Genomic DNA, 20,382 nt, shown 5'->3' with positions numbered 1-20,382 from the left:
ACCTGAGACACCTGGATCAGTGTGCTCATGAGGAGTGGACCAGAACACCTGCTGAGAGGAGCACAAGTCTCACCGACAGTTACAGAAACCGTCTGATTGCAGCGATCGCCTCAAAAGTTGTGCAACAAAATATATATATATTTTTTTGTAATTCAAGTTTTTATTGAATTTTTCAATTTTTAGAACACAAACAAAAAAAAACATCACAAAAACAACAAAAAATAAAACAGTGAGGTTTAGTGCAAATCTTTCTGTCTTGCTGCCTTAAAAATCCAAATCGATTTGTTCCATGACTGCTTCATTATTAGAGTGCATTCTTTCCAACATTTTTCACAAGCAACATTTTCAGTCATTTTCTCTGTCCACATTTTAATTGTTGGGATATGGGGGTCCTTCCATAATTTTAAAATAAGTCGGGCACATGTTACCAGTGCAGTACTCAACACTCTAAAAGCATGTTGGTTCAACAGTGGTACCTCACTTTTATCTGCAAGTAAACACAGTCTGGGTGATTTTGGCAAATAACAAGGTGACCAACCCTGCATATAGCACAATGCTCCATTCCATAATGGAGAGACCAACGGGCATTCCCAAAGGGCGTCTATCAAAGTACCTTTAGTTGTACGACATTTCCAACAGAGATCATTTCTGCCAATACCCATTTTATAAAGTCTGGAGGGAGTAAAATAATATCTGTTGAGAATTTTGTATTGAATAAATTTAGCCCTGGCTTCTCTAATGTATGACCCATTATTTGAAAGAATTGAATGCCATTCATCATCATCTATTGTACAACCTAAATCTTATTTCCATATTACCTTCAGGCTTTTACTCGTGTTCTTTGTAGCCCTTGGGCAAATATTATACCATTTTGAGGCTTTACATAACAGAGGGGGTAATAGCAGAAAGGTCTCCACTTGGTTTCTCTCTGGTAATATCTTAACTTTTTCTTTTAAACAATCCCTTATTTGTAAATACTTCCAAAAANGTCCTCACCGGGACGCCAACCGGCGACCTTCTAGCTGTGAGGCCACCCTGACTTTGACCCTGACTTTAACCACAGAGCCACCTGCAGCCCTCATCAAAAGCACGACAGGAAAATTTAATAAAATTCACACAGATTTTACAGAAACAATCAACTTGATGGACTAAAAGCAGAAAAAGACAAAAGAATAATACAAATCTGTAAAACATGAAACTGATCAAATGAAATTTGAGGAGGAATAACGTGCCAACAGTTCAGAGCAGAATTTATGAAATGCAACGGATGAATTAAAAGCAGCTGAATTTCAAAAGCATGAACTGATGTGAAGGGAACAGAAACGGATTCTTCTTCATGTGTTCGACAGGTTTCTGTCAATTGTCATATATTGAAAATGAAACAAGTCACAAAGTTTCTGTGTTGCAGAAATCAAATTAATTAATTAAAGTAAAATGTTCCAGAAAACTGACTCTGAGCAGAAACTTCAGATGCTTTGATTCCATCTGAGACGTCGGTGATGAAACTACTTTCTGGTTTCAGTCTGTGCCAGGACCAGTCCTCCCAGTTCAGCGTGGGTCTGCTTCTTCTCCAGATCGGGCGGATTCTGTCTGTCCAGCAGAAGAAGAAGTGAGTGAAGATGTCGGACGAAGAGGATGCGGCTCCGGCCGTGAAGAAGAGTCGTGTTTTCTATGGCAGCCTGGAGGAGAAGGAGCGCGAGCGTCTGAGCGGCGAGGCGGCGAGCAGCGCCGGGGCAAACAGCGATGCAGTGAAGGCTGGGATCGAGGCAGGAAACATCAACATCTCATCAGGTGGGTCACATGGTACACAGTCCAGGTGTTCTGCTGTCTCTGATTGGCTGCAGCGTCCACACAGCTTGTCACCCACGATGCCTTGCAGGGGAAACCCTGGAGATGGAGGAGCGAGTCAGCGAGCGGCAGCAGGAAGCGCTTGCTGAGTTTGAGCGGCGGCGACGAGCGCGACAGATCACCGTCTCTACCGACGACGGTGAGGTGAAGGCTGGCCTCCGAGCACTTGGAGAGCCAATCACATTGTTCGGAGAGGGACCAGCTGACCGACGAGAGAGGTGGGAACAATTCTCCAGCTTTTACTTTGAGTTTTCAAAGTGCTGCAGGTGGTGAAACATTCTTATGATTGAAATATTTCACTAAACTGGAAAGAAGATCACATGAACATGTCTCTTCTGAGGTCAACACTGTCAGCCAATTAGACTGCAGCCATCGTTCTACTGTGTGTGTTCACAGAAACTGTCTGTTTAGATTCTCCATCATCAGAACCGAATCAGTTCCAGGTGAACACAGCGTTTTTATCCAGAGCTGCACGGATGCATCAGACCACCGTCAAAAAACCGAGAAAACAAAAATATTGTAGAAATCTTTCAAAAACTCGTTGAAAACTAAAAATGTTCTTGTTATTTATTTGCCAAGTAACAAACTGAAACAGCTAAACAGTCCTTTTTCACACATAGTAACCACAAACCTTCAGATCTTCTGTGGCCTCCTTCGGTCTTGACAACAGCTGCTTCTTGCTGCCATCCTTTTATGAACTCTTCCACAGTCTGGTGTTACTGAGCTCCACATAGTCTCTAGATGTTCGCACACTTGCTTTAGAGGAAACTTTGAATGTACGACATCCCAAATGTGTTCCATAGGACCCAAATCCAGACTCTGACTGGGCCGGTCCATCAGTTCCAGAGCTCCAGATTCCTTTTTCTGGGTCAGATGGTCTCTGCACAGCTTTGAAGTCTGCTGGGCTCATTGTCTGGTTGGTGTATGAACCCACGACCAATCAGGTTCAGTCCAGAAGGGATCCATGACGCACTAAGGTGTTGTGGTAGACGTTCTGGTCCATGGTCCACTAAGGTGTTGTCGTAGACGTTCTGGTCCATGGTGCACTAAGGTGTTGTGGTAGACGTTCTGGTCCATGNCTCTTTAAATTTATTCTCATTAAATTTTTCGGCCAATTCTTTTTCCAATATACTTCTATCTTTCTCCAAAGTTTGTATCCTTTCTTTATTTTCTTTAACTTTTCTAGAGCTGTGAGCCAAACACCTTCCAGGAACAAACGCCTTCAGAGCATCCCACACAGCAGCCAGCCTTTCAGTAGACCCAACATTCACCTCTAGGAAATATTCTATATCCTCTTTTTGTGTTGATACAAATTGTTCGTCTTGTGGTATACTTGAATTCAGTCTCCATCTACCTTTACTGTTTTTTTCAACCAGTAAACTGATGTGCAGTTCTACAGGTGCATGATCCGTTAAAGCAATAACACCTATTTTGCAGTCCACTGCTAAATCAGCACACGAATTGGATATCAAAAAAGAATCTACTCGGGAGGACGTTTTGTGAGAGTGGGAATAAAAGGTGTATTCTTTTTCCAAAGGATGTACAAGTCTCCAAACATCTACCAAACCAATACCGTCTTTGAGGGAGTTTAATGCTAATCCCGTTTTCGTTTTCGAGGTTGAGGCTACATTGATTGCACTCCTATCGATACATTCATCTGACACAATATTAAAGTCTCCACCTAATAAAACACATCCCTCTATGCTTCCCAACGTCTTATTAACCTCATCTATAAAATGAGGATCATCCCTGTTCGGGGCATAAACATTACACAAAACAACCTTAACTCCATTAATAAGTGCCTGGAGACAAAACCATCGGCCATCTTCATCCTTTAACTGTTGTAATAAAATAAAATTGAGTTTTTTATGAATAAGTATCATAACACCGCGGCTATTACTTGACACTGAATTATGAAACACTTTACCAACCCGATCTCTTTTTAATTTCAAGGCTTCGTTTTCATTTCCAAAATGTGTTTCTTGAATAAATGCAACATCAGTGTTATGAGACTTAAGATAGCGAAGTACTTTTTTCCTTTTAATAGGTGTGGCACAGCCATTGATGTTCCATGACACAATATTAATGTCCATATTACCCATTATTATTCCACAACAAATTATACTGAAGCCCCATATCAGCCAGTATAGAACAATTAAACATGTATTGACAGACTAGTTTGGTCCAAAATCTAAATCAGATGAATACCTCACTTTGTAAACCTTCAGCAGAAAAAATAAAAATCAAGAACAAAAAATGCACTGTCCTAAAAAAGACCATGGCAGTGTGTCTGCCTTCCCGGCAAAGTTTAAGTTGTCTTCGGTCCGTGTGGGTCCTGCACAGCGACTTCCACTCCTCCAGCTGTCCAGGTGGTACCTCAGGTATCCCGTCCCCGTCTTGTGAAATTACTTCTCGTCTCTCTCCCAGTTACGTAGTTCAGCTGGTTGGTTCATCACTCCACTTCATTTTCAATGTTGTCCCGCACATGTTTCTCGGCCTCCTCAAAGCTCTGATGTTGGTCTTTCCATGTAAATCGAAGTGTCGCTGGATGTGCTAGGGTGTGCTTTCCCTGATGCTGCCACAGCGTTTCCATCACCGGGGAGAAGCGCTTCCTGATGGCAGTTCTCCCACATTATGCCCTTCTTTTGTTTGGCAGCTGTCAGGACTTTATGTCGAGCAGAGTAGCGAAGAAATCTCACAAACACAATGCGTGGAGGTTGACCAGGATTGGGTCGCGGTTTCAAGCTTCTGTGGCAACGCTCGATATCGAACTCATCCCCGCTGAAGCCCAGGCCATCAGCCAGGATCCTCTTCACACAGTCACTCACATTGCCACCCGTTCCCAAACTTTCCTTCAGCCCAACGAGTCGGACGTTCTTCCTACGACTCCTATTCTCCTGATCCTCCACACGGTCCAAAAGCTGTTTGAGTTTCTTAGCATAGTTGTCCTTATCTCGCGCCACACTAGCCATCTTGTCTTCCACATCTGAGATGCGAGCTTCGGCTTCGGTCATCCGTGTTTGGGTTGCACTCAGAGCGCTTTTAAGTTCTGCCATGTCTGTTTTTATAAGTTCAAAACAGCTCCCACCTTGGTCATTTCAAGAAACAAAGCACTTATGTCCATCTTTGAATGTTCTTCTTGGCTATCGGAGTTTGCGTTAGCATTGTTAGTTCTGGCAGGGCTAGCATTAGCTTCCCCTGCGGTAACCGTGGCTAAGCGCGTTTGTACGCTCTTTTTCCTCTGACTTGCAGACATTCTTTGCAGAAAATTTTAAACTCTGTAACTTTAGAAGCTACCACTGGCCTGAAAGGTGCCGTTTGGGAGAGATTAAGTAGTTAGAAACCAGAATAAAGTTGAGGGGATTTGGAGATCTCCTACGGCGCAGCCATTCCCTGGTACCTCACCATGTGACTCTGTGCAACAAAATATTAAGTTCAGGGTCCCATCATTTATGTCCAGAACTATTTCATGAGTTTATTTTTTAAATAATTCTGTTGAACAGCGGTTCAAAAGCAATGTCTGATTTTCATAGAATTTTTATTTATTATTACTTTTGTCAGATTCAAGTTATTTCTGTGACCGTTGTGGGGTTTCCTTTCATGAACCGAGCGGTACCAACAGTTTGGTCCATGTGTCTATTTATTTCATTCCATATGAAATCGACCAAGTTCTGAGAATTTTCCCAGGTCGCCCTCAGATGGCTCCTAAAATCATCAGAGGTGCCCCCATACCAAGTTAATGGAGAAATCCAAACATTTGGTCTCCATCTCTAATAGTTTTGAAATTGCAGTTAATTTAATGCGTCGTGTTGAACTGGCCTCTCAGACCATCTTCAGACATGAACAAGCCGTACAGTCGGCCTTATGGAGCTTTGACACTGGTCATCTGGGCCTGACTTTTCCTCTAGAATCCAAAAATGTCATCAGATCCGGTGTCTTTCTTCCTACAAGGCTCTAAAATGACCAAATATTCAGTCGTTAAAAAAGACCTTCGGTTGCAGTCCCTCATTTGAAAAGTCTGATCGATGAAGCACTCAGAATGTTTTTCTGTCATTTCTGACAATCACAGTGCCAGCAGACGTGGTACCACGAAGGCTCCGCCTCCCTGAAGGATGCTCGGCACTGGTTGGCCAAATACTCCCTTCCACGGTAAGTCATCAACAGATTGACCAATCAGAGGGAGGGCTCCTGCCCCTGCAGCAACAGACATGTGAGAACAGAGGATTGTTGTTAGCCAATCAGGATGCCCTCTCTCTGCAAAGAGTCCAGTTTGATTTTCAGCACTGACTGATAACCTGCAGATAGTTGCTGTTCTATCAAGCCTTCAGCAACACCTGCCACCCTAAACACAGCTCTGCTAATGGCCCGGAGCTGCTGCAGTCTGATGATGTGCTCGTCTGTTCTGAACAGGAGCTTCCAGTGATTGGCTGTTGCTCGGGACATGTAACCAATCAGACAGAGCTGTGGTGGGACTTTGCTGGGACACACAATGACGACAGGCAGAGAAGAGGCTCGTTAGAGCCACAGCAGGACATTTAGGTTATTTAGTGATAGTCTAAACAAAATGATACCAGTAACCATGAAAATGCTGAACATTGGCCTCAGTACCAGAGGAGCGTTAGCTCGTTAGCGGTGGCAGGTATAGGTGGGGTCCCCTGTGCAGGGTTTGTCAGGCATAATTCAGCTGGTTTATTGAGAACATGGCTTTAGTTGTCGAGAGTTTTATCAGGTGTGCAGAGCAGCTGCTAGAAGGTGTGAAGGCTCTGACGTGAGTGCACTGTTCACTGACAGTAAGCTGGCTATTGTAGAGGACAACATGTTTTAAATCCCGTCTTTTAACTTGTTTTTTGGATTTATATTACATTTTAAAAAACAAAAGAAAACAAACCTCTTAAAAATAGCTTAAACACTAAATCATGTTCATCCACTGAATCAACTCCACCTTTCATCGTTACTGTGGTCAAAACCTGAGACTAAATGGACATTATTCATTTGTTCAGCTCATAAACGTCTGTGTTGTTTGTGGAATGGTTGGACAGGATTAGGTCTCCGTTCCTGGAGGCTTCTTCCTTGACAGTTTGGACAAAACTGTCCAAGTTTTGCTGTACATCAAGGTTCGCTGTTGTTGTAGGCACGGAAGGCTTCAGTCGGCACGTCCTCACAGAAACTGCTGTCGGGTGTCGGGTGTCTGCCAGTTCCTGTAGATCTGTAGCAACAGTCTCAAACTCTCCAGTCAGTGCAGTCGGAGCAGCCGGGTTGCTCCAGCTCGGCCTCTTTGTTCCATCTCTTACAGGCTGAGCAGATTTTCATTTCTGCCTGTGTGTCGGGGGAAGGCAGACTTCCTTTAATGTCGTGCAGCAGCGGTCGAGTATGTTTCTGTCCCTGATAGTACAGTTCATGTGAAGGTAAACGTTCCCCAGAACAGCAGTGTCTGGATGTTGATGCGCTCCGTGTGAGTTTCCTGGTCAGCCTGGGTTAGGGTTAGCCTCAGTGACACAGGCCTGAACCGGGATGTTCACAGCAACCAGGATAAACGGCTGCAGGCTGCATGACTTGTTTCCACCTCCTCTTACTGTCCCAAAGAGATTGGAAGCTGGGAGATGCAGGAAGTTATCCAGGATGTGGTCACCGATCCAGGGTTAGGGTTAGGAACCGGAAACGTCCACATTAGTTGTGTTTAGAAGCAGCACCGTGTTGGATTCCCTCTCTTTGTATGTGGAGGCTGATACGATTCAGGATGTTTCTCTGTCACGCTCGTGGTGTTCTAGCATTATTGTACTGAAGTGAAATGAGCAGGTGGCTGATTTCTGTCAACTGGTGCTTCTGGGAAGTTCTGAAAAGTAACTCTAGAGTTCTTCACAGTAGAAATGAACCCAAGGCAATGGCATCCAGGAGAACGATCTGCTTAGCTGGTTTCTGAGACATCTGTGACCAAATACTGTAATTTAATTTTGTCTCAATATGGAAGAAGATAATTGCAGGTCATCCAGGCCTTTATGTCCTTAAGACATGATTGAAGTTTGAGTGACTGAATATAACTGGGTTTCGTCTCCACAGCAGTCAGAGTTGGTGCTCGGTATGTTATTGAAACAATCAAGTAATTGTGGTAAATAATTTAACCAATTAAAAATGTGTTAATATATTAACGATGAGGCGGCAAAAGAAGGTCATGATGTCAGTAAATGTATCGTAGACCAGCTGTAGTACCTGGTTGTTCCACCAAGTGGAACAACAGCCTCTTCCTCTTTAATCCTGTAGAGAGCAGAGGAGGCGTCTACAGACTACAGCTCATGGTGGCAGCAGAGAGCATTGTGGGAGTTTAGCAGCAATGGAACCATGACCTAAAGTAGCACAGATGCTACAGAACATGTCACTATACAGGATCAGCATCACCTGGTCGTACCTGGCAATTTGTATTAATGACGGTGCCATTTGTAATGTTGATGCCATGTCTGTGACTTTAAAAGTAAAAACTCTTCTGCCACCGACCACACAGAGGTCCTGTGATAATGAAATCAGCTTCTACTCTAGTATGGGTCATGTGTCCTCATGAAGAATGACTTTAAAAAAGCCGTTGTGATGTCTCACTCCACACAGCTCAGCAAACATTTCACTTCCTGCAGCAACATGTGAAACTGTGAATTTCATAAAGTGACTCACTCACCATGGCTCACAAGCTCTTGCTGTAATTGGTCCACCAGGGCGATGAGGCGTCTGGAGGCTGCACGTGCTCAGAAGGACGTTACTGAGGCAACCAGGACGATTCGGCAACAAGAGCTACACAAGAGCCTGAGGGTGAGACGAGAGGACAGTTTTCATGAGGTCTGTCAAAATAGAAAGATGAAGACGTGGATATAGCACATCCAACAGCGCAGCGCAGTCGACACCGACACCACACAATCGTCAACACGACGCCACCGGCAACACAACACATAATCCAACATACAGCAATTCCAGCAACGCAACCCTCAAAGTGACCACGAATGGAACAGCCAACACAGCTGACATCTGGGCTGATGTTGGTGCTGCTGCCGTGGCAACGGATAGGGTTAGGGTCCATGTCGTTGTTTGGTGTTTTTCTACACATCACGTCAGAAAGCTGAGTACATGATGACATTTTTCTTCTTCTTCAGAATCTGAACAACTTCTGCAGTCAGATTGGTGATGATCGACCAATCAGCTTCTGCCACTTCAGCCCAAGCTCCAAAATGCTGGCCACCGCCTCCTGGTACAAACTCCACCCACTTTTAGCATTACCACACACTGTTTAGCATTAGCGTGAGAGAAGCTAACAGTGGAGCACGCAGACAGAGATAAGATTAGCATTAGCATGAATGGCATCCACAGGTCTGTATTGTGTTTTAGCTCACTGCTAACATGCTAACTCCCCCAGGAGTGGTCTCTGTAAGCTGTGGTCTGTCCCCGACTGTAACCTGATCCGCACACTCAGAGGTGGGCGGAGCTTCATTATTAGTTAGTCACAGAATTATTACATGTAGTTATTAAATGTATTAATGAACCGTCCGTTATAACTGAGACTCTGTCTTCCCTGCTCTCTGATTGGCTGAAGGACACAACACCAATGTGGGCGCCGTCGTCTTCCGTCCACAGGCTGGAGTCTCTCTCGACCAATCAGACGTCAGCTTGGCCTCATGTGCTGCTGACGGGTCGGTGAAGCTGTGGAACCTCGAGAGGTAGGAGGCTAAAAAGTAAAGTAGGAAAGGAGGCGATTGCTTGAATCGGTGACCAATAATCATGTCTCTGGGGTTGCCGTAGTGACGAGCCGGTGGCCGACATCGAGGGTCACAGTGATCGAGTGTCTCGAGTGTCGTGGCATCCTTCTGGAAGATTCCTGGGAACAACCTGGTAATCCACAGCAAGTCATGATACTCAGAGTACTGAGAGTAATCAGAGTACTGACACAGAGTACTAATACTCAGAATAATCAGAGTGAATAGAGTACTGATAGAGTATTCAGAACAGTCAGTGTGTTGTGCTCCTGTGTGTACTGACTGGCAGTACTTGTGTGTACTTGCAGCTATGACAACTCGTGGCGTCTGTGGGACCTCGAGGTTCAGGAAGAAATCCTCCATCAAGAAGGTCACAGCAAAGGAGTCCACGACCTGACGTTCCACCTGGACGGCTCGCTGGTGGCTACTGGGTGCGTACTCTGGCTGCTCTTACTGCCACTGCGGACATAGTGTGTTTACTGTCAGTGGCACAGGATGCTGGGGCTAAGCTCACCTGTCTCAGTGTGGGACTGATGCTGCAGTAGCCTGTCTGAATGTAGTCCTGGGACTGCAGTCATCTGTCCAAGCATAGTCCTTGGCAGTAGCGCTAATACTACATAATACAGTTTATGTCTCGGTTTCCCTGCCTTGCGCTTCTGGACCAATCATTTCTCTGTCTCTGTGCCCGCCCTCCTCGGCTGTCGTCCAATCAGAGGCCTGGACGCGTTTGGCAGAGTGTGGGACCTGCGAACTGGACGCTGTGTCGTCTTCCTGGAAGGACATCTAAAGGAGATCTACAGCCTGCACTTCTCCCCCAATGNCACTAAGGTGTTGTGGTAGACGTTCTGGTTCATGACACTGTTGGTTTTCACTAACTTGCTGTTTCCACTCATGGAGCCCATACTATGATGGAACCTCCAGTGTGTTCCACTGTGAGTGCATCTGGCATCAAAATGTTCTCCAGCTGTTCTGATGATATGAGCACGATGATGCTGACTGAAGAGTTCAAACTTGGACTCGTCCATCCAGAGGACCTTCTTCTAGTCACCATCAGTCCAGTGTTTGTGTTTCTGGATGTTTGCAGGCCTCAGTAAAGGCTTCTCAGCAGCTCTTCTTCCCTCTAAGCCTTGTTCCATCAGTCGTCTCTTATGGTCACTCTGGAGACCTTCTCAGACTCTGGTCTACACTGTGTGCACAATTATTAGGCAAATGATTATTTTGACCATATCATCATTTTATCCATAATTTCCAACTCCAAGCTGTATAAACTTGAATGCTTATTGGATTTTATGCATATCAGGTGATGTGTATTTGTGTAGCGAGGGAAGGTGTGGCCTAAGGAGATCAACACTCTATATCAAGGTGTGCATAATTATTAGGCAGATTCTTCTCCTCAGGAAAAATGGGCCAAAAAAGAGATTTAACTGACTCTGAAAAGTCAAAAATTGTAAAAAGTCTTTCAGAGGGATGCAGCACTCTTGAAATATCAAAGATATTGGGGCGTGATCACAGAACCATCAAACGTTTTGTTGCAAATAGTCAACAGGATCGCAAGAAACGTGTCAAGAAGAAAAGACGCAAATGAACCGCCAAAGATTTGAGAAGAATCAAGCATGAAGCAACCAGGAACCCATTATCCTCCAGTGCTGCCATATTCCACAACTGCAACCTACCTGGAATGTCAAGGAGTATGAGGTGTTCAGTTCTCAGAGACATGGCCAAGGCAAGAAAGGCTGAAACCCCACCACCTCTGAACAAGACACATAAGTTGAAACGCCAAAAACTGGCCAAGAAATATCTGAAGACAGATTTTTCAAAGGTTTTGTGGACTGATGAGATGAGAGTGACTCTTGACGGACCAGATGGATGGGCCCGTGGTTGGATGGGCCCGTGGTTGGATCAGTAACGGACACAGAGCTCCACTTGGACTCAGACGGCAGCAAGGTGGAGGTGGGGTGCTGGTGTGGGCTGGTATTATTAAAGATGAGCTAGTTGGACCTTTTCGGGTTGAAAATGGACTCAAAATCAACTCTCAGACCTACTGCCAATTTTTAGAGGATACTTTCTTCAAGCAGTGGTACAAGAAAAAATCTACATCTTTCAAGAAGACTTTCATTTTGATGCAGGACAACGCTCCATCACATGCATCAAAGTACTCGTGGCTGGCCAGTAAAGGCCTTAAAGATGAAAATCTAATGACATGGCCCCCTTCTTCACCTGACTTAAACCCTATTGAGAACTTTTGGGCCCTTCTTAAGCAGGAAATTTACAGTGAAGGTAAACAGTACACCTCTNCTATGTAGGGAACTATGTAGGGAGCTATGTAGAGAACTATGTAGGGAACTATGTGGAGAATTACGATTCACTCAGAACTATGTGGGGAGCTGCGTAGGGAGCTATGTTCGGAACTATGTAGGGAGCTATGTAGGGAGCTGTGTAGGGAACTATGTAGGGAGCTATATAGGGAGCTATGTAGGGAACTATGCAGGACACTATGCAGGGAACTATGCAGGGAACTATGTAGGGAACTATGCAGGGAACTATGCAGGGAACTATGCAGGGAACTATGTAGGGAACTATGCAGGGAACTATGCAGGGAACTATGTAGGGAACTATGCAGGGAACTATGTAGGGAGCGCTTCAGGAAAATCAAATTTCGGATGCTACGCGAGCTATTTATGACGTTGCTTGCTGGCTTTGAGTTGTGCCGTAGCACCGTAGTGCAAACACATCAGATTCACAATTCACTCAGAAACAGGTAAAATCAACTCAAGACGACCTGAACAGGAAGTGACAAGTTTTCACACTGAGAGGAGACTATGTGAGAATGCTGTTCTTTGACTGTAGTTCAGTTTTCATTACATTATACCCTCCAAACTCTACACCAAACTGTCCAGTCTGGGTCTTAGCACGTCCCTGTATGACTGGATTCTGGATTTCCCGTCCACTAGAAACTGAGTGGTGCGGGTGGGCAGACACATTTCCAGCCCCTGAATCTGAACACCGGAGCTCCCCAGGGCTTTGTCCTCAGCCCACTGCTCTTCTCCCTTTACATGCAAACGTGCAAAAGACACAGTCATGGTCAGATGTATCAGTAATAGACACAGCTTGACACCATCGCTGCCGACCTGCGATCACTGATGGATTCTGAAGGAATGTTTGTTGTTACCTTGAGGAACAGTCTGTGCACGTACTGGACAGGCATGGGACAGTTGTTGAATTCTGAATCTTGAGTCTCATTTGATTGTTGAAATGACTGAGTGATTTATTGACTAATTGGCCCATTGATTGATTGATTGATCCACAGCTCCTCGGGCTGCCTGCTCTTGCTGGTATCACTGCAGTTGTTCTGATCTTCCCTCTGAATGGGTTCATAGCTAAAATGAGAAGCAAACTGCAGGTGAGACTCTTCTTCTCTTCCATCTGTTTCTCTGTGGAATTTCAATATTTTGGCGCTGACTTATCAGGAAACTTTGTCACAATCTGCTGCTTGTGTTTGTCAGGAGGTTCAGATGAAGTTCACCGACAGTCGTATTAAACTGATGAATGAGATCTTGGGTGGAGTGAAGATCCTGAAGTTTTATTCTTGGGAAGGAGCTTTCTTGCCACGAGTCAACATCCTGCGAGACGGAGAACTCAGCGCACTAAAGACGTCTCAGATCCTTTACTCTGTTTCCCTGGCTTCTTTCAACTCCTCATCCTTCCTGGTGAGACTCACACCTGCATGGTCAGTAAACCTCAGTCTGACTCAACATCTGGTCAGTGACTAAACATCTGCCTGATGTTGACTCAGGCAGCTACAGCCCACTCTCTGAAACAGATGGAATGATGTCACAGCCACCTCAGTAAGTGATTGGCTGTGTGGGTTTTTAGGTCATCACTATGAATGTGTTGAGAGTGTCGAACAAACTGTTTTCTGTTTTGTTTATTTCTTCATGGAGGTCTCATGAGAGACCTGAGTTTCTCATCTGGGACTTCCCAGTAAAACCAGTGTGATGTGTTTGAAGCTGAAATCTGAGCAGTGTGCATGACAAACAGTTCAGGATTTTGTTTTTGCACACAGCTCATTGTATGTTTCTCATCTTTGTGAATTTCTCTGGTGAGGGATCAATCAGCTTTGTCTTTATCTTTTCTGATCCTTCTCGTCTCTCCTGTCGTCTCAGATTGCTTTGACAGTGTTTGGAGTCTATGTGTTGATTGATGAGCAGAATGTTCTGGACGCTCAGAAGATCTTTGTTTCGGTCGCTCTGATCAACATCCTGAAGACACCTCTGAGTCAGCTGCCCTTCGCCATGAGCACCACCATGCAGGCAAGTTGTAGCCAGTGGCCAACCTCCATCCTCCACTAGGACCAGTCTACATCCACAAGTCAAGGAAAAGCAGTGTTACAGTTTGAATGAATAGCATTAAAGGGTGGCTGAGAGGACTTGACAGTCTTTGCAGACTGATGGCAAAACTGTAAACTGTCATTTTAAATGTCTTTCTGGAAAGATTTTTGTCCTCAGAGGCAGAAACCCAGCAGTTTACTTGTTTCAAATGAAAATGCAAAACAGGCTCTGATTGGACAGTGGGTGTACCCCTGCATTAGTCTGGATGTTGATTGGTTAATAGGTGTCAGTTGGTGGAAGTGTTGTCCATGAAGCCAGTGACTGAAGACCAGAGAAGTTAGAAACCCTCCTGCTGAACCCATCAGCAATTCACAGGAATCAGGTTCCGTATGCTGTCAAAGTACAAACATGTAAAACAAACACTTAAATTTAAAACAAACACAATTGGAATGTTCAGTTTAAAAATGATCTGATGTTTCAGTTCATTCTAAATGTTCAGAACAGAATGCTTTAGATCCGCTTTTCTTCTCACCCATACTTGGAGACATCTGATCTGAATCAGTGTCCCGTTGACGGACTCTGAGAAAGATTGAAAATCCTCTGATTTCAAACTGCTAAGATGAATGATTACTAGACTGGCAACCTGTCCAGATGAACCTGCCTTCGCCCTAAGTTGGCTGGGATACACTCCGCCCCCCATGACCCTAGTGAGGCTTAAGCGGTGTATAGATGATGGATGGATGGATGATTACAGTGCTGACTGTGGTAAAGGTGGAGAAGCTCTCTGGTGTCTCTTCTACATCAGTTTGGTAAAATATCAGCAAGAAGATCTGTTGTTGTATTTAATCTGTTGTGTGTGTTCAGGCCATCGTTTCGCTCAGACGTCTTGGAAATTTCCTGAGTCAAGACGAACTGAGGCCCGACAATGTAAAGAGACTTCCTCGTAGCCCAGGTATAACGTCTCACCTGTATGACACAGACCAAAGGTGGAAACTGTTAGCCTAGCTTAACACAAACCCTAGGGGCAGGGAGGACCTGTTGCTCCAAACAAAAAAAATGTGTATACTTCTTTAAAGCAAACCTTAGGTTTAATGACATTTTTTTAAAGTTTTTGAGTTTCATGTGTTTAAATGAACTCTGACTTCATCTGACTACATTTTGGTTTGACCGCTGAAACAAATCGATGTAATTCTAAACATAAAGACACAACAACACAGCCACTGGAGTGTCTTCACCTGGTACAGCTGAGGACGTGTAAAGATTTCACCTCGACTATGAGCTGTTATGAGTATATCATGCTGTGTGAATGGCAAAACATTTTTACTACAAACTGAACAACTTAAACATTCAACTTTCTACAGCAGTATCATGAGTTATTGCTGGTTTGTTAGACAAGAGGCCTGTGCACCGAAACCCAATGTCCAAGCTGAAATATGAAAGCTGTGATGAACAAAGCATCTGGAGGAAGGAGGAAGCTGGTATTGAACATGTGACCTTAAGATTTGAGGACACCTGTTCTACTCACTAAGCCTAACCTTGTTCATTTAGGCTCTGTAATGATGATGACTTTAACTGGATACTGATTGGCCATAACATGTTGTGTTCGTTTACGTTTGCTTCTTTGCTCTGAGTATATCTGTAGATAAATGCACTTCATGTTTGGATTGAGCTCACCTTGAGAATAGAGTCACGCTGGTAGAATCATGTGTGAGACGGAACCATGTTTTCATATGTGAAGCCATGTTCTGTCCTCAGATGGAGACGCTGTGCTGATTGAGGGTGGATTCTTTTCCTGGTCCAACAGCGGGCCACCATATCTGCAGAGGATCAACGTGAAGGTGAAGACAGGTTCGCTGGTGACCGTGGTCGGACATGTTGGCTCTGGGAAGTCATCTCTGCTTGCCGCCATGTTGGGAGAGATGGAGAGGAGGAGTGGCTGCGTTTCCATCAAGGTGACAGGAGACATCCATCCATCATCTCTACACCTTAATCCTCACTAGGGTGGTGGGGGGGGGNAGGTCTGTAAGGTCACATGGAGCTGCTCATGGAGAGTTTATATGTTAGAAGCAGGATTTAGATTCGATCCTGGATTTTACAGGAAGCCACTGAAGAGAAGCTGATACAGGAGACATCTGATCTCTGTTATGATTTAAACCAGTTTAGTGTGGTTCCCAGTGACATGTTCCAGTCGCTGTAATAAGATCCTGCAATCAACTGTATCAGATGCAGCGCTGATGAAGTTCTATCTGATCTCTAATCTAATCTGAGATCCAGCAGGACCAGTATGGAAACCATTGCACCTGATGAGGCGATTAGAAGATCCTCGGGGACTTTCATCAGTGCTGCTTCTGTACGATGTGCTTCTAAATCCTGACTGAAACTCTTGAAACAATTTCACATCATCAGCTGCAACAGCTTTTTCCAGAATCTTCTCACCTTGTTTCTTTTTCTGGGCGTTCGTCTCTCAGCTGCAGTATTTCACGACTCAGTGCTGTTGAACCTAAAGCGTCTCTGGCAGAGGTCCTGCTCTAAACCAACATTCCTCTGAAGGTGTGACTGTAAATGTGAGAGCTCATGGTTTTTCACAAATAGCTGCTAATCACAAACAAGTTTTCTTGGAAACAACAGACAAGTCTCCTGGTTCAACCACCACAACAGGTCCAGGTCGGTAGCTGGACTCTCCTCCTCTGTGGTTCTGGTGGTGGAACCAGTTACCAAACTGGTCCATCTGCTGACTCCCTCTCAGTCTGTAAGAACAGACTGAAGAGCAGCTCTTCACTCAACACCTGACAGCCTGGAAACAAACAAACAAACAAGCAAAAAAAGAAAAAAAGTCCTACTTCCTCCCTACAGCCGCTACTGGCATCAGAACCCTGTCACACCTGAGCTCATTCTGTGGTTCTGATCCAGGTTGTCTTCTCCTGACCAGATCCTTGCTGGTGCTGGATCTGCTCTCAGATGGACGTCGCTTTGGATAAAAACTGCTGATGAAACTGTAGAAGGTTTTTTCTCCTGACATCAGTTAAAACCACATCAGTCATGAGAAAGTGCTGCAGATGGAGGAGCTCATGAGTCACAAGCTGCTGTTTTCAGTCCTCAGCAGCTGAAGGATGGACTTCTCCACATGAAGCAGGAGAATTCACATTTTAGCTTCATCCTCTTTCATGATCCAGATTTTCTTTTGTTTTATGTTGAAAGAAACTGATCTGAGATGAAGTAATCCCAGATTAAAGATGAATTCTATTTCATTTTACATCATATATTTTCTTTTATGTGTTGTCTTTGAAAAACGTTCTTCTGTTTGTGACGATGTGTTTTTTTACAGGTCCATTGCTTGATTCATTTTTCCTTTTTGTCTTTTGCTGAATTAAACTGAACAAAGAGTGACTTTAAAGTCTGACCTCCCACCTCTCTGCTCTCTCAGGGATTTTCATCTGATGCTCTTCGTATTGTGGCCTTCTTCATATGTTTTTCCCTCCAACTCATCGAACTCGTCCTCAGCTGCTTCTCTGATTGCCGACCGCTGTCCGACAAACACGCCAACATCCAGGTAACTACCACATCTGGAGCCCTTCTCAGGTCTGTTCATCTACGAACAGCTGTGTGCTAAAGCACAGATTCAATGTAAGTACCAGCTCACTTCTGCACCTTCACTGGTGACTGTAAAGCTGTTGCTAAACACAGTCATGCTGGCCTCAGCTCGCCTCCACGTACCTTGTTGTTGAGATTACATCTAAGGCAGCCTGCTGATTGATTTTTTCAATATGTCCTTTAAATTTGGATCTTCTGCCACTGAACACTGTCCTTTCTTGTTAGAATCCGTGTCCAGAAGAAGATGCCTCGTTTCTCTCCAAGTTTTTTTTCTTCTGGTTCAGTAGGTATGAACATCATGACTCAAATTACCAAAACTAACCTAGCATCAAAAATCTCTCACTCATCTGTCATTGGAGCCCTGTGATAGACTGGTTACCTGTCCAGGTGAACCTGCCTTCACCCTGAGTCAGCTGGGATAGGCTCCACCCCCTAGTGAGGATTAAGCTGTATAGATAATGGATGGATGTTTTATGACCACACTTTTACATCATGTCACAAACAGCCAGAACTCACGTGTCCATTGCGGAGGTTACGACAGTGACGAGGCCGCCCACATGACCTGTTCCCTGAACAGGACTGCCAGTGATGACACCAACACCTTTCTAGAACCTTTCCAACTGAAAGCACTCAGACGACAGAAGCAACTGAAAATGCTGCCACGTGGATCCTCATCCTCAGCGTTACAAAGAAAGATATTTGTGGGACGTGCTGTGTTTAACAAGTTCGGCTTCATGCCGTCAGACTGATACTGAGTCACTGGATCCATGAGATGTGTTGGGCTGTGAGTCCTGTACCTCACTGAGGAGACGTCCGTTGTTAAGATGAATGCAGGCCAACTAAACTGATCCTGACATTTAAACCTGTTTTTACATGAGCTCATGGATGCACAGTGAGTGAATGTCTACCTGTGTTGACACGCAGCAGGTGTATCGGACCTTCATGTCGACTGACCCGTTTGAAGGCAGCCAAGATAACTTCAGACTGATGCTGATGAGAACGACCACACTCTTACTTGACTAATACAAAGTTGTATTTTGTATTGCTGCCAGTTTGGTGGTTCAAGGTTACCGGCGCCCCCTGCAGGCTGCAGATCTTTGGACTTTGCGGGACCAGGACTCATCAATCCGTATCATGACAGAACTGGAGAAGTCCTGGACTCAGAACTGCAAACAGATGGAGTATGACACTTTATGATTCAGGTCATTTTACATTGAACCTGTTTACACCTGAAAAACGGACACTGTGTTTGTTCGGTTGCTCTGCAGGTCCTGGTCCTGGTCCCGTTCCCGGTCCCATTCTGCTGTGCCGACAGAAACGACCCAGCTGCTGAGGAAGGACGAGAAAGGACGGGGTTGCTGCCTCTTCCTGCTGCGAGCTCTGGGGCGGAGCTTCGGACCGTACTTCCTGGTTGGGATGCTGTGTCTCTTCGTCCATGACGCTGTCATGTTCGCTGTGCCGCAGGTGCTCAGGTGAGTCCCAGATATGTATACTGAGGTCTGGCCGATGCTGTTCTGGGTCAGTTTTCTCAACACCTGGCCTGACAGTCATCCTGACGCTGTCAGTCTGAGAACCTCAGCTGTTGTTACAAGCTGACTATTGGAGAGTTTCAGCTTCCAGATGGTTTGATTTCACAAAGTAAAGACCCTCCTGCTCTATAAACTCAATGCTGTGAACTGCTTCATTGTGCACTGCTGTTTTCCGTGATAATTTATGTTGTCGTCAGCATGCTACTCGGCTTCATGCGGGATAAAGACGCTGCCATGTGGAAAGGTCTCCTATTCGCCTCGCTGCTCTTCATTCTGTCCTGTCTTCAGTCTGTCCTCCATCATCAGTTCATGTTTCACTGCTTCACTGTCGGAATGAGAGTGAAGACTGCAGTCATGGGCCTGGTCTACAGAAAGGTGAGACAGACAGAGACACCTTCATACGACCTCAACATCTGAAGCACATGTGGAAACACTCAAAGCTTTAACCCTAACCCTCAGAGTCTGCTGATGAGCAACGCAGCGCGGCAGCAATGCACTCTGGGAGAAATCATCAACCTGATCTCAGCCGACACGCAGAAGCTCATGGACTTTGTGGTTTATTTCAACAGCGTCTGGATTGCTCCTATCGAGATTGCTCTGTGCTTCTACTTTCTGTGGCAGGTACGCAACCACAGCCTGACTGCACACACACACATCGCTTAGCGTCGACAGCAGATGTCTGCAGTCAGATTTCGTCCTAAACAATATTCATGAGTTTGTACCACCAAGTGAGATTAATGTTAGCAGGTGGGTTGAGTTTAGTGTGACAAAGGAGGCTCTTTTTTAACCTGCTACATCACCATGGTAACTGATGCTGTGCGTTACTAAATGCGGAGATCCCATCAACACGTTTCTATGTTTGGTCCGTTTACTCTGCTGGTCCTACAGCTGATAGATCACTGATTAGAACATTGCTTATCTATTGGTATTTATAACAGAGAACATCCAATCAATAACAACTATTTCACTCTGACAAAACCAAAAGGGATTTCCTCCAACCCCAAATGTTGAATTTCATGTTTAAATGTAAGAAGTTTAAAGTCTCATGTTTAGTCTAATGTGCAGCTGTAAGTTAGAAATAAGCAGCTGCAAAGAAATATGTGGGGAACTATGTAGGGAGCTATGTAGGGAACTATGAAGGGAACTATGTAGGGAGCTATGTAGGGAACTATGAAGGGAACTATGTAGGGAGCTATGTAGGGAATTATGTAGGGAACTATGTAGGGAGCTATGTAGAGAACTATGTAGGGAGCTGTGTAGGGAGCTATGCAGGGAACTATGTAGGGAACTATGTAAGGAGCTATGTAGGGAGCTATGTGGGGAACTATGTAGGGAGCTATGTAGGGAACTATGAAG

The 20,382-nt window shown here is 44.8% G+C and overlaps 2 protein-coding genes across 3 annotated transcripts in view; both read left to right on the top strand.

Moving 5' to 3' along the window:
- Window positions 1-11,534, top strand: part of prpf4 (pre-mRNA splicing tri-snRNP complex factor PRPF4) — an 18,633-nt gene extending 7,099 nt beyond the window's left edge. The window contains exons 2-4 of one of the 2 annotated variants that reach the window (XR_520965.1): window positions 1,523-1,791; window positions 1,880-2,862; window positions 10,407-11,534. Coding sequence is in view for 1 of the 2 variants with exons in the window: in XM_008301413.1 (XP_008299635.1) it covers window positions 1,620-1,791; window positions 1,880-2,121 (414 nt within the window). In the remaining variant the exon portion in view is untranslated. Of the gene's footprint in view, window positions 1-1,522; window positions 1,792-1,879; window positions 2,921-10,406 lie in introns of those variants that run through there. The other variant, XM_008301413.1, reaches the window with a different exon arrangement.
- Window positions 11,535-12,960: 1,426 nt separating this feature from the next.
- Window positions 12,961-20,382, top strand: part of LOC103371934 (multidrug resistance-associated protein 1-like) — a 29,444-nt gene continuing 22,022 nt past the window's right edge. The window contains 11 exon segments of the mRNA XM_008301428.1: window positions 12,961-12,978; window positions 13,082-13,285; window positions 13,742-13,888; window positions 14,771-14,858; window positions 15,662-15,858; window positions 17,331-17,456; window positions 17,723-17,784; window positions 18,550-18,699; window positions 18,766-18,969; window positions 19,224-19,401; window positions 19,486-19,643. Coding sequence (XP_008299650.1) covers window positions 12,961-12,978; window positions 13,082-13,285; window positions 13,742-13,888; window positions 14,771-14,858; window positions 15,662-15,858; window positions 17,331-17,456; window positions 17,723-17,784; window positions 18,550-18,699; window positions 18,766-18,969; window positions 19,224-19,401; window positions 19,486-19,643 — 1,532 coding nt within the window.

This window comes from Stegastes partitus, unplaced genomic scaffold, assembly GCF_000690725.1.
Source record: "Stegastes partitus isolate 25-593 unplaced genomic scaffold, Stegastes_partitus-1.0.2 Scaffold1670, whole genome shotgun sequence".
NCBI lineage: Eukaryota > Metazoa > Chordata > Actinopteri > Pomacentridae > Stegastes > Stegastes partitus.
This window is presented reverse-complemented; position numbering and strand designations above follow the sequence as displayed.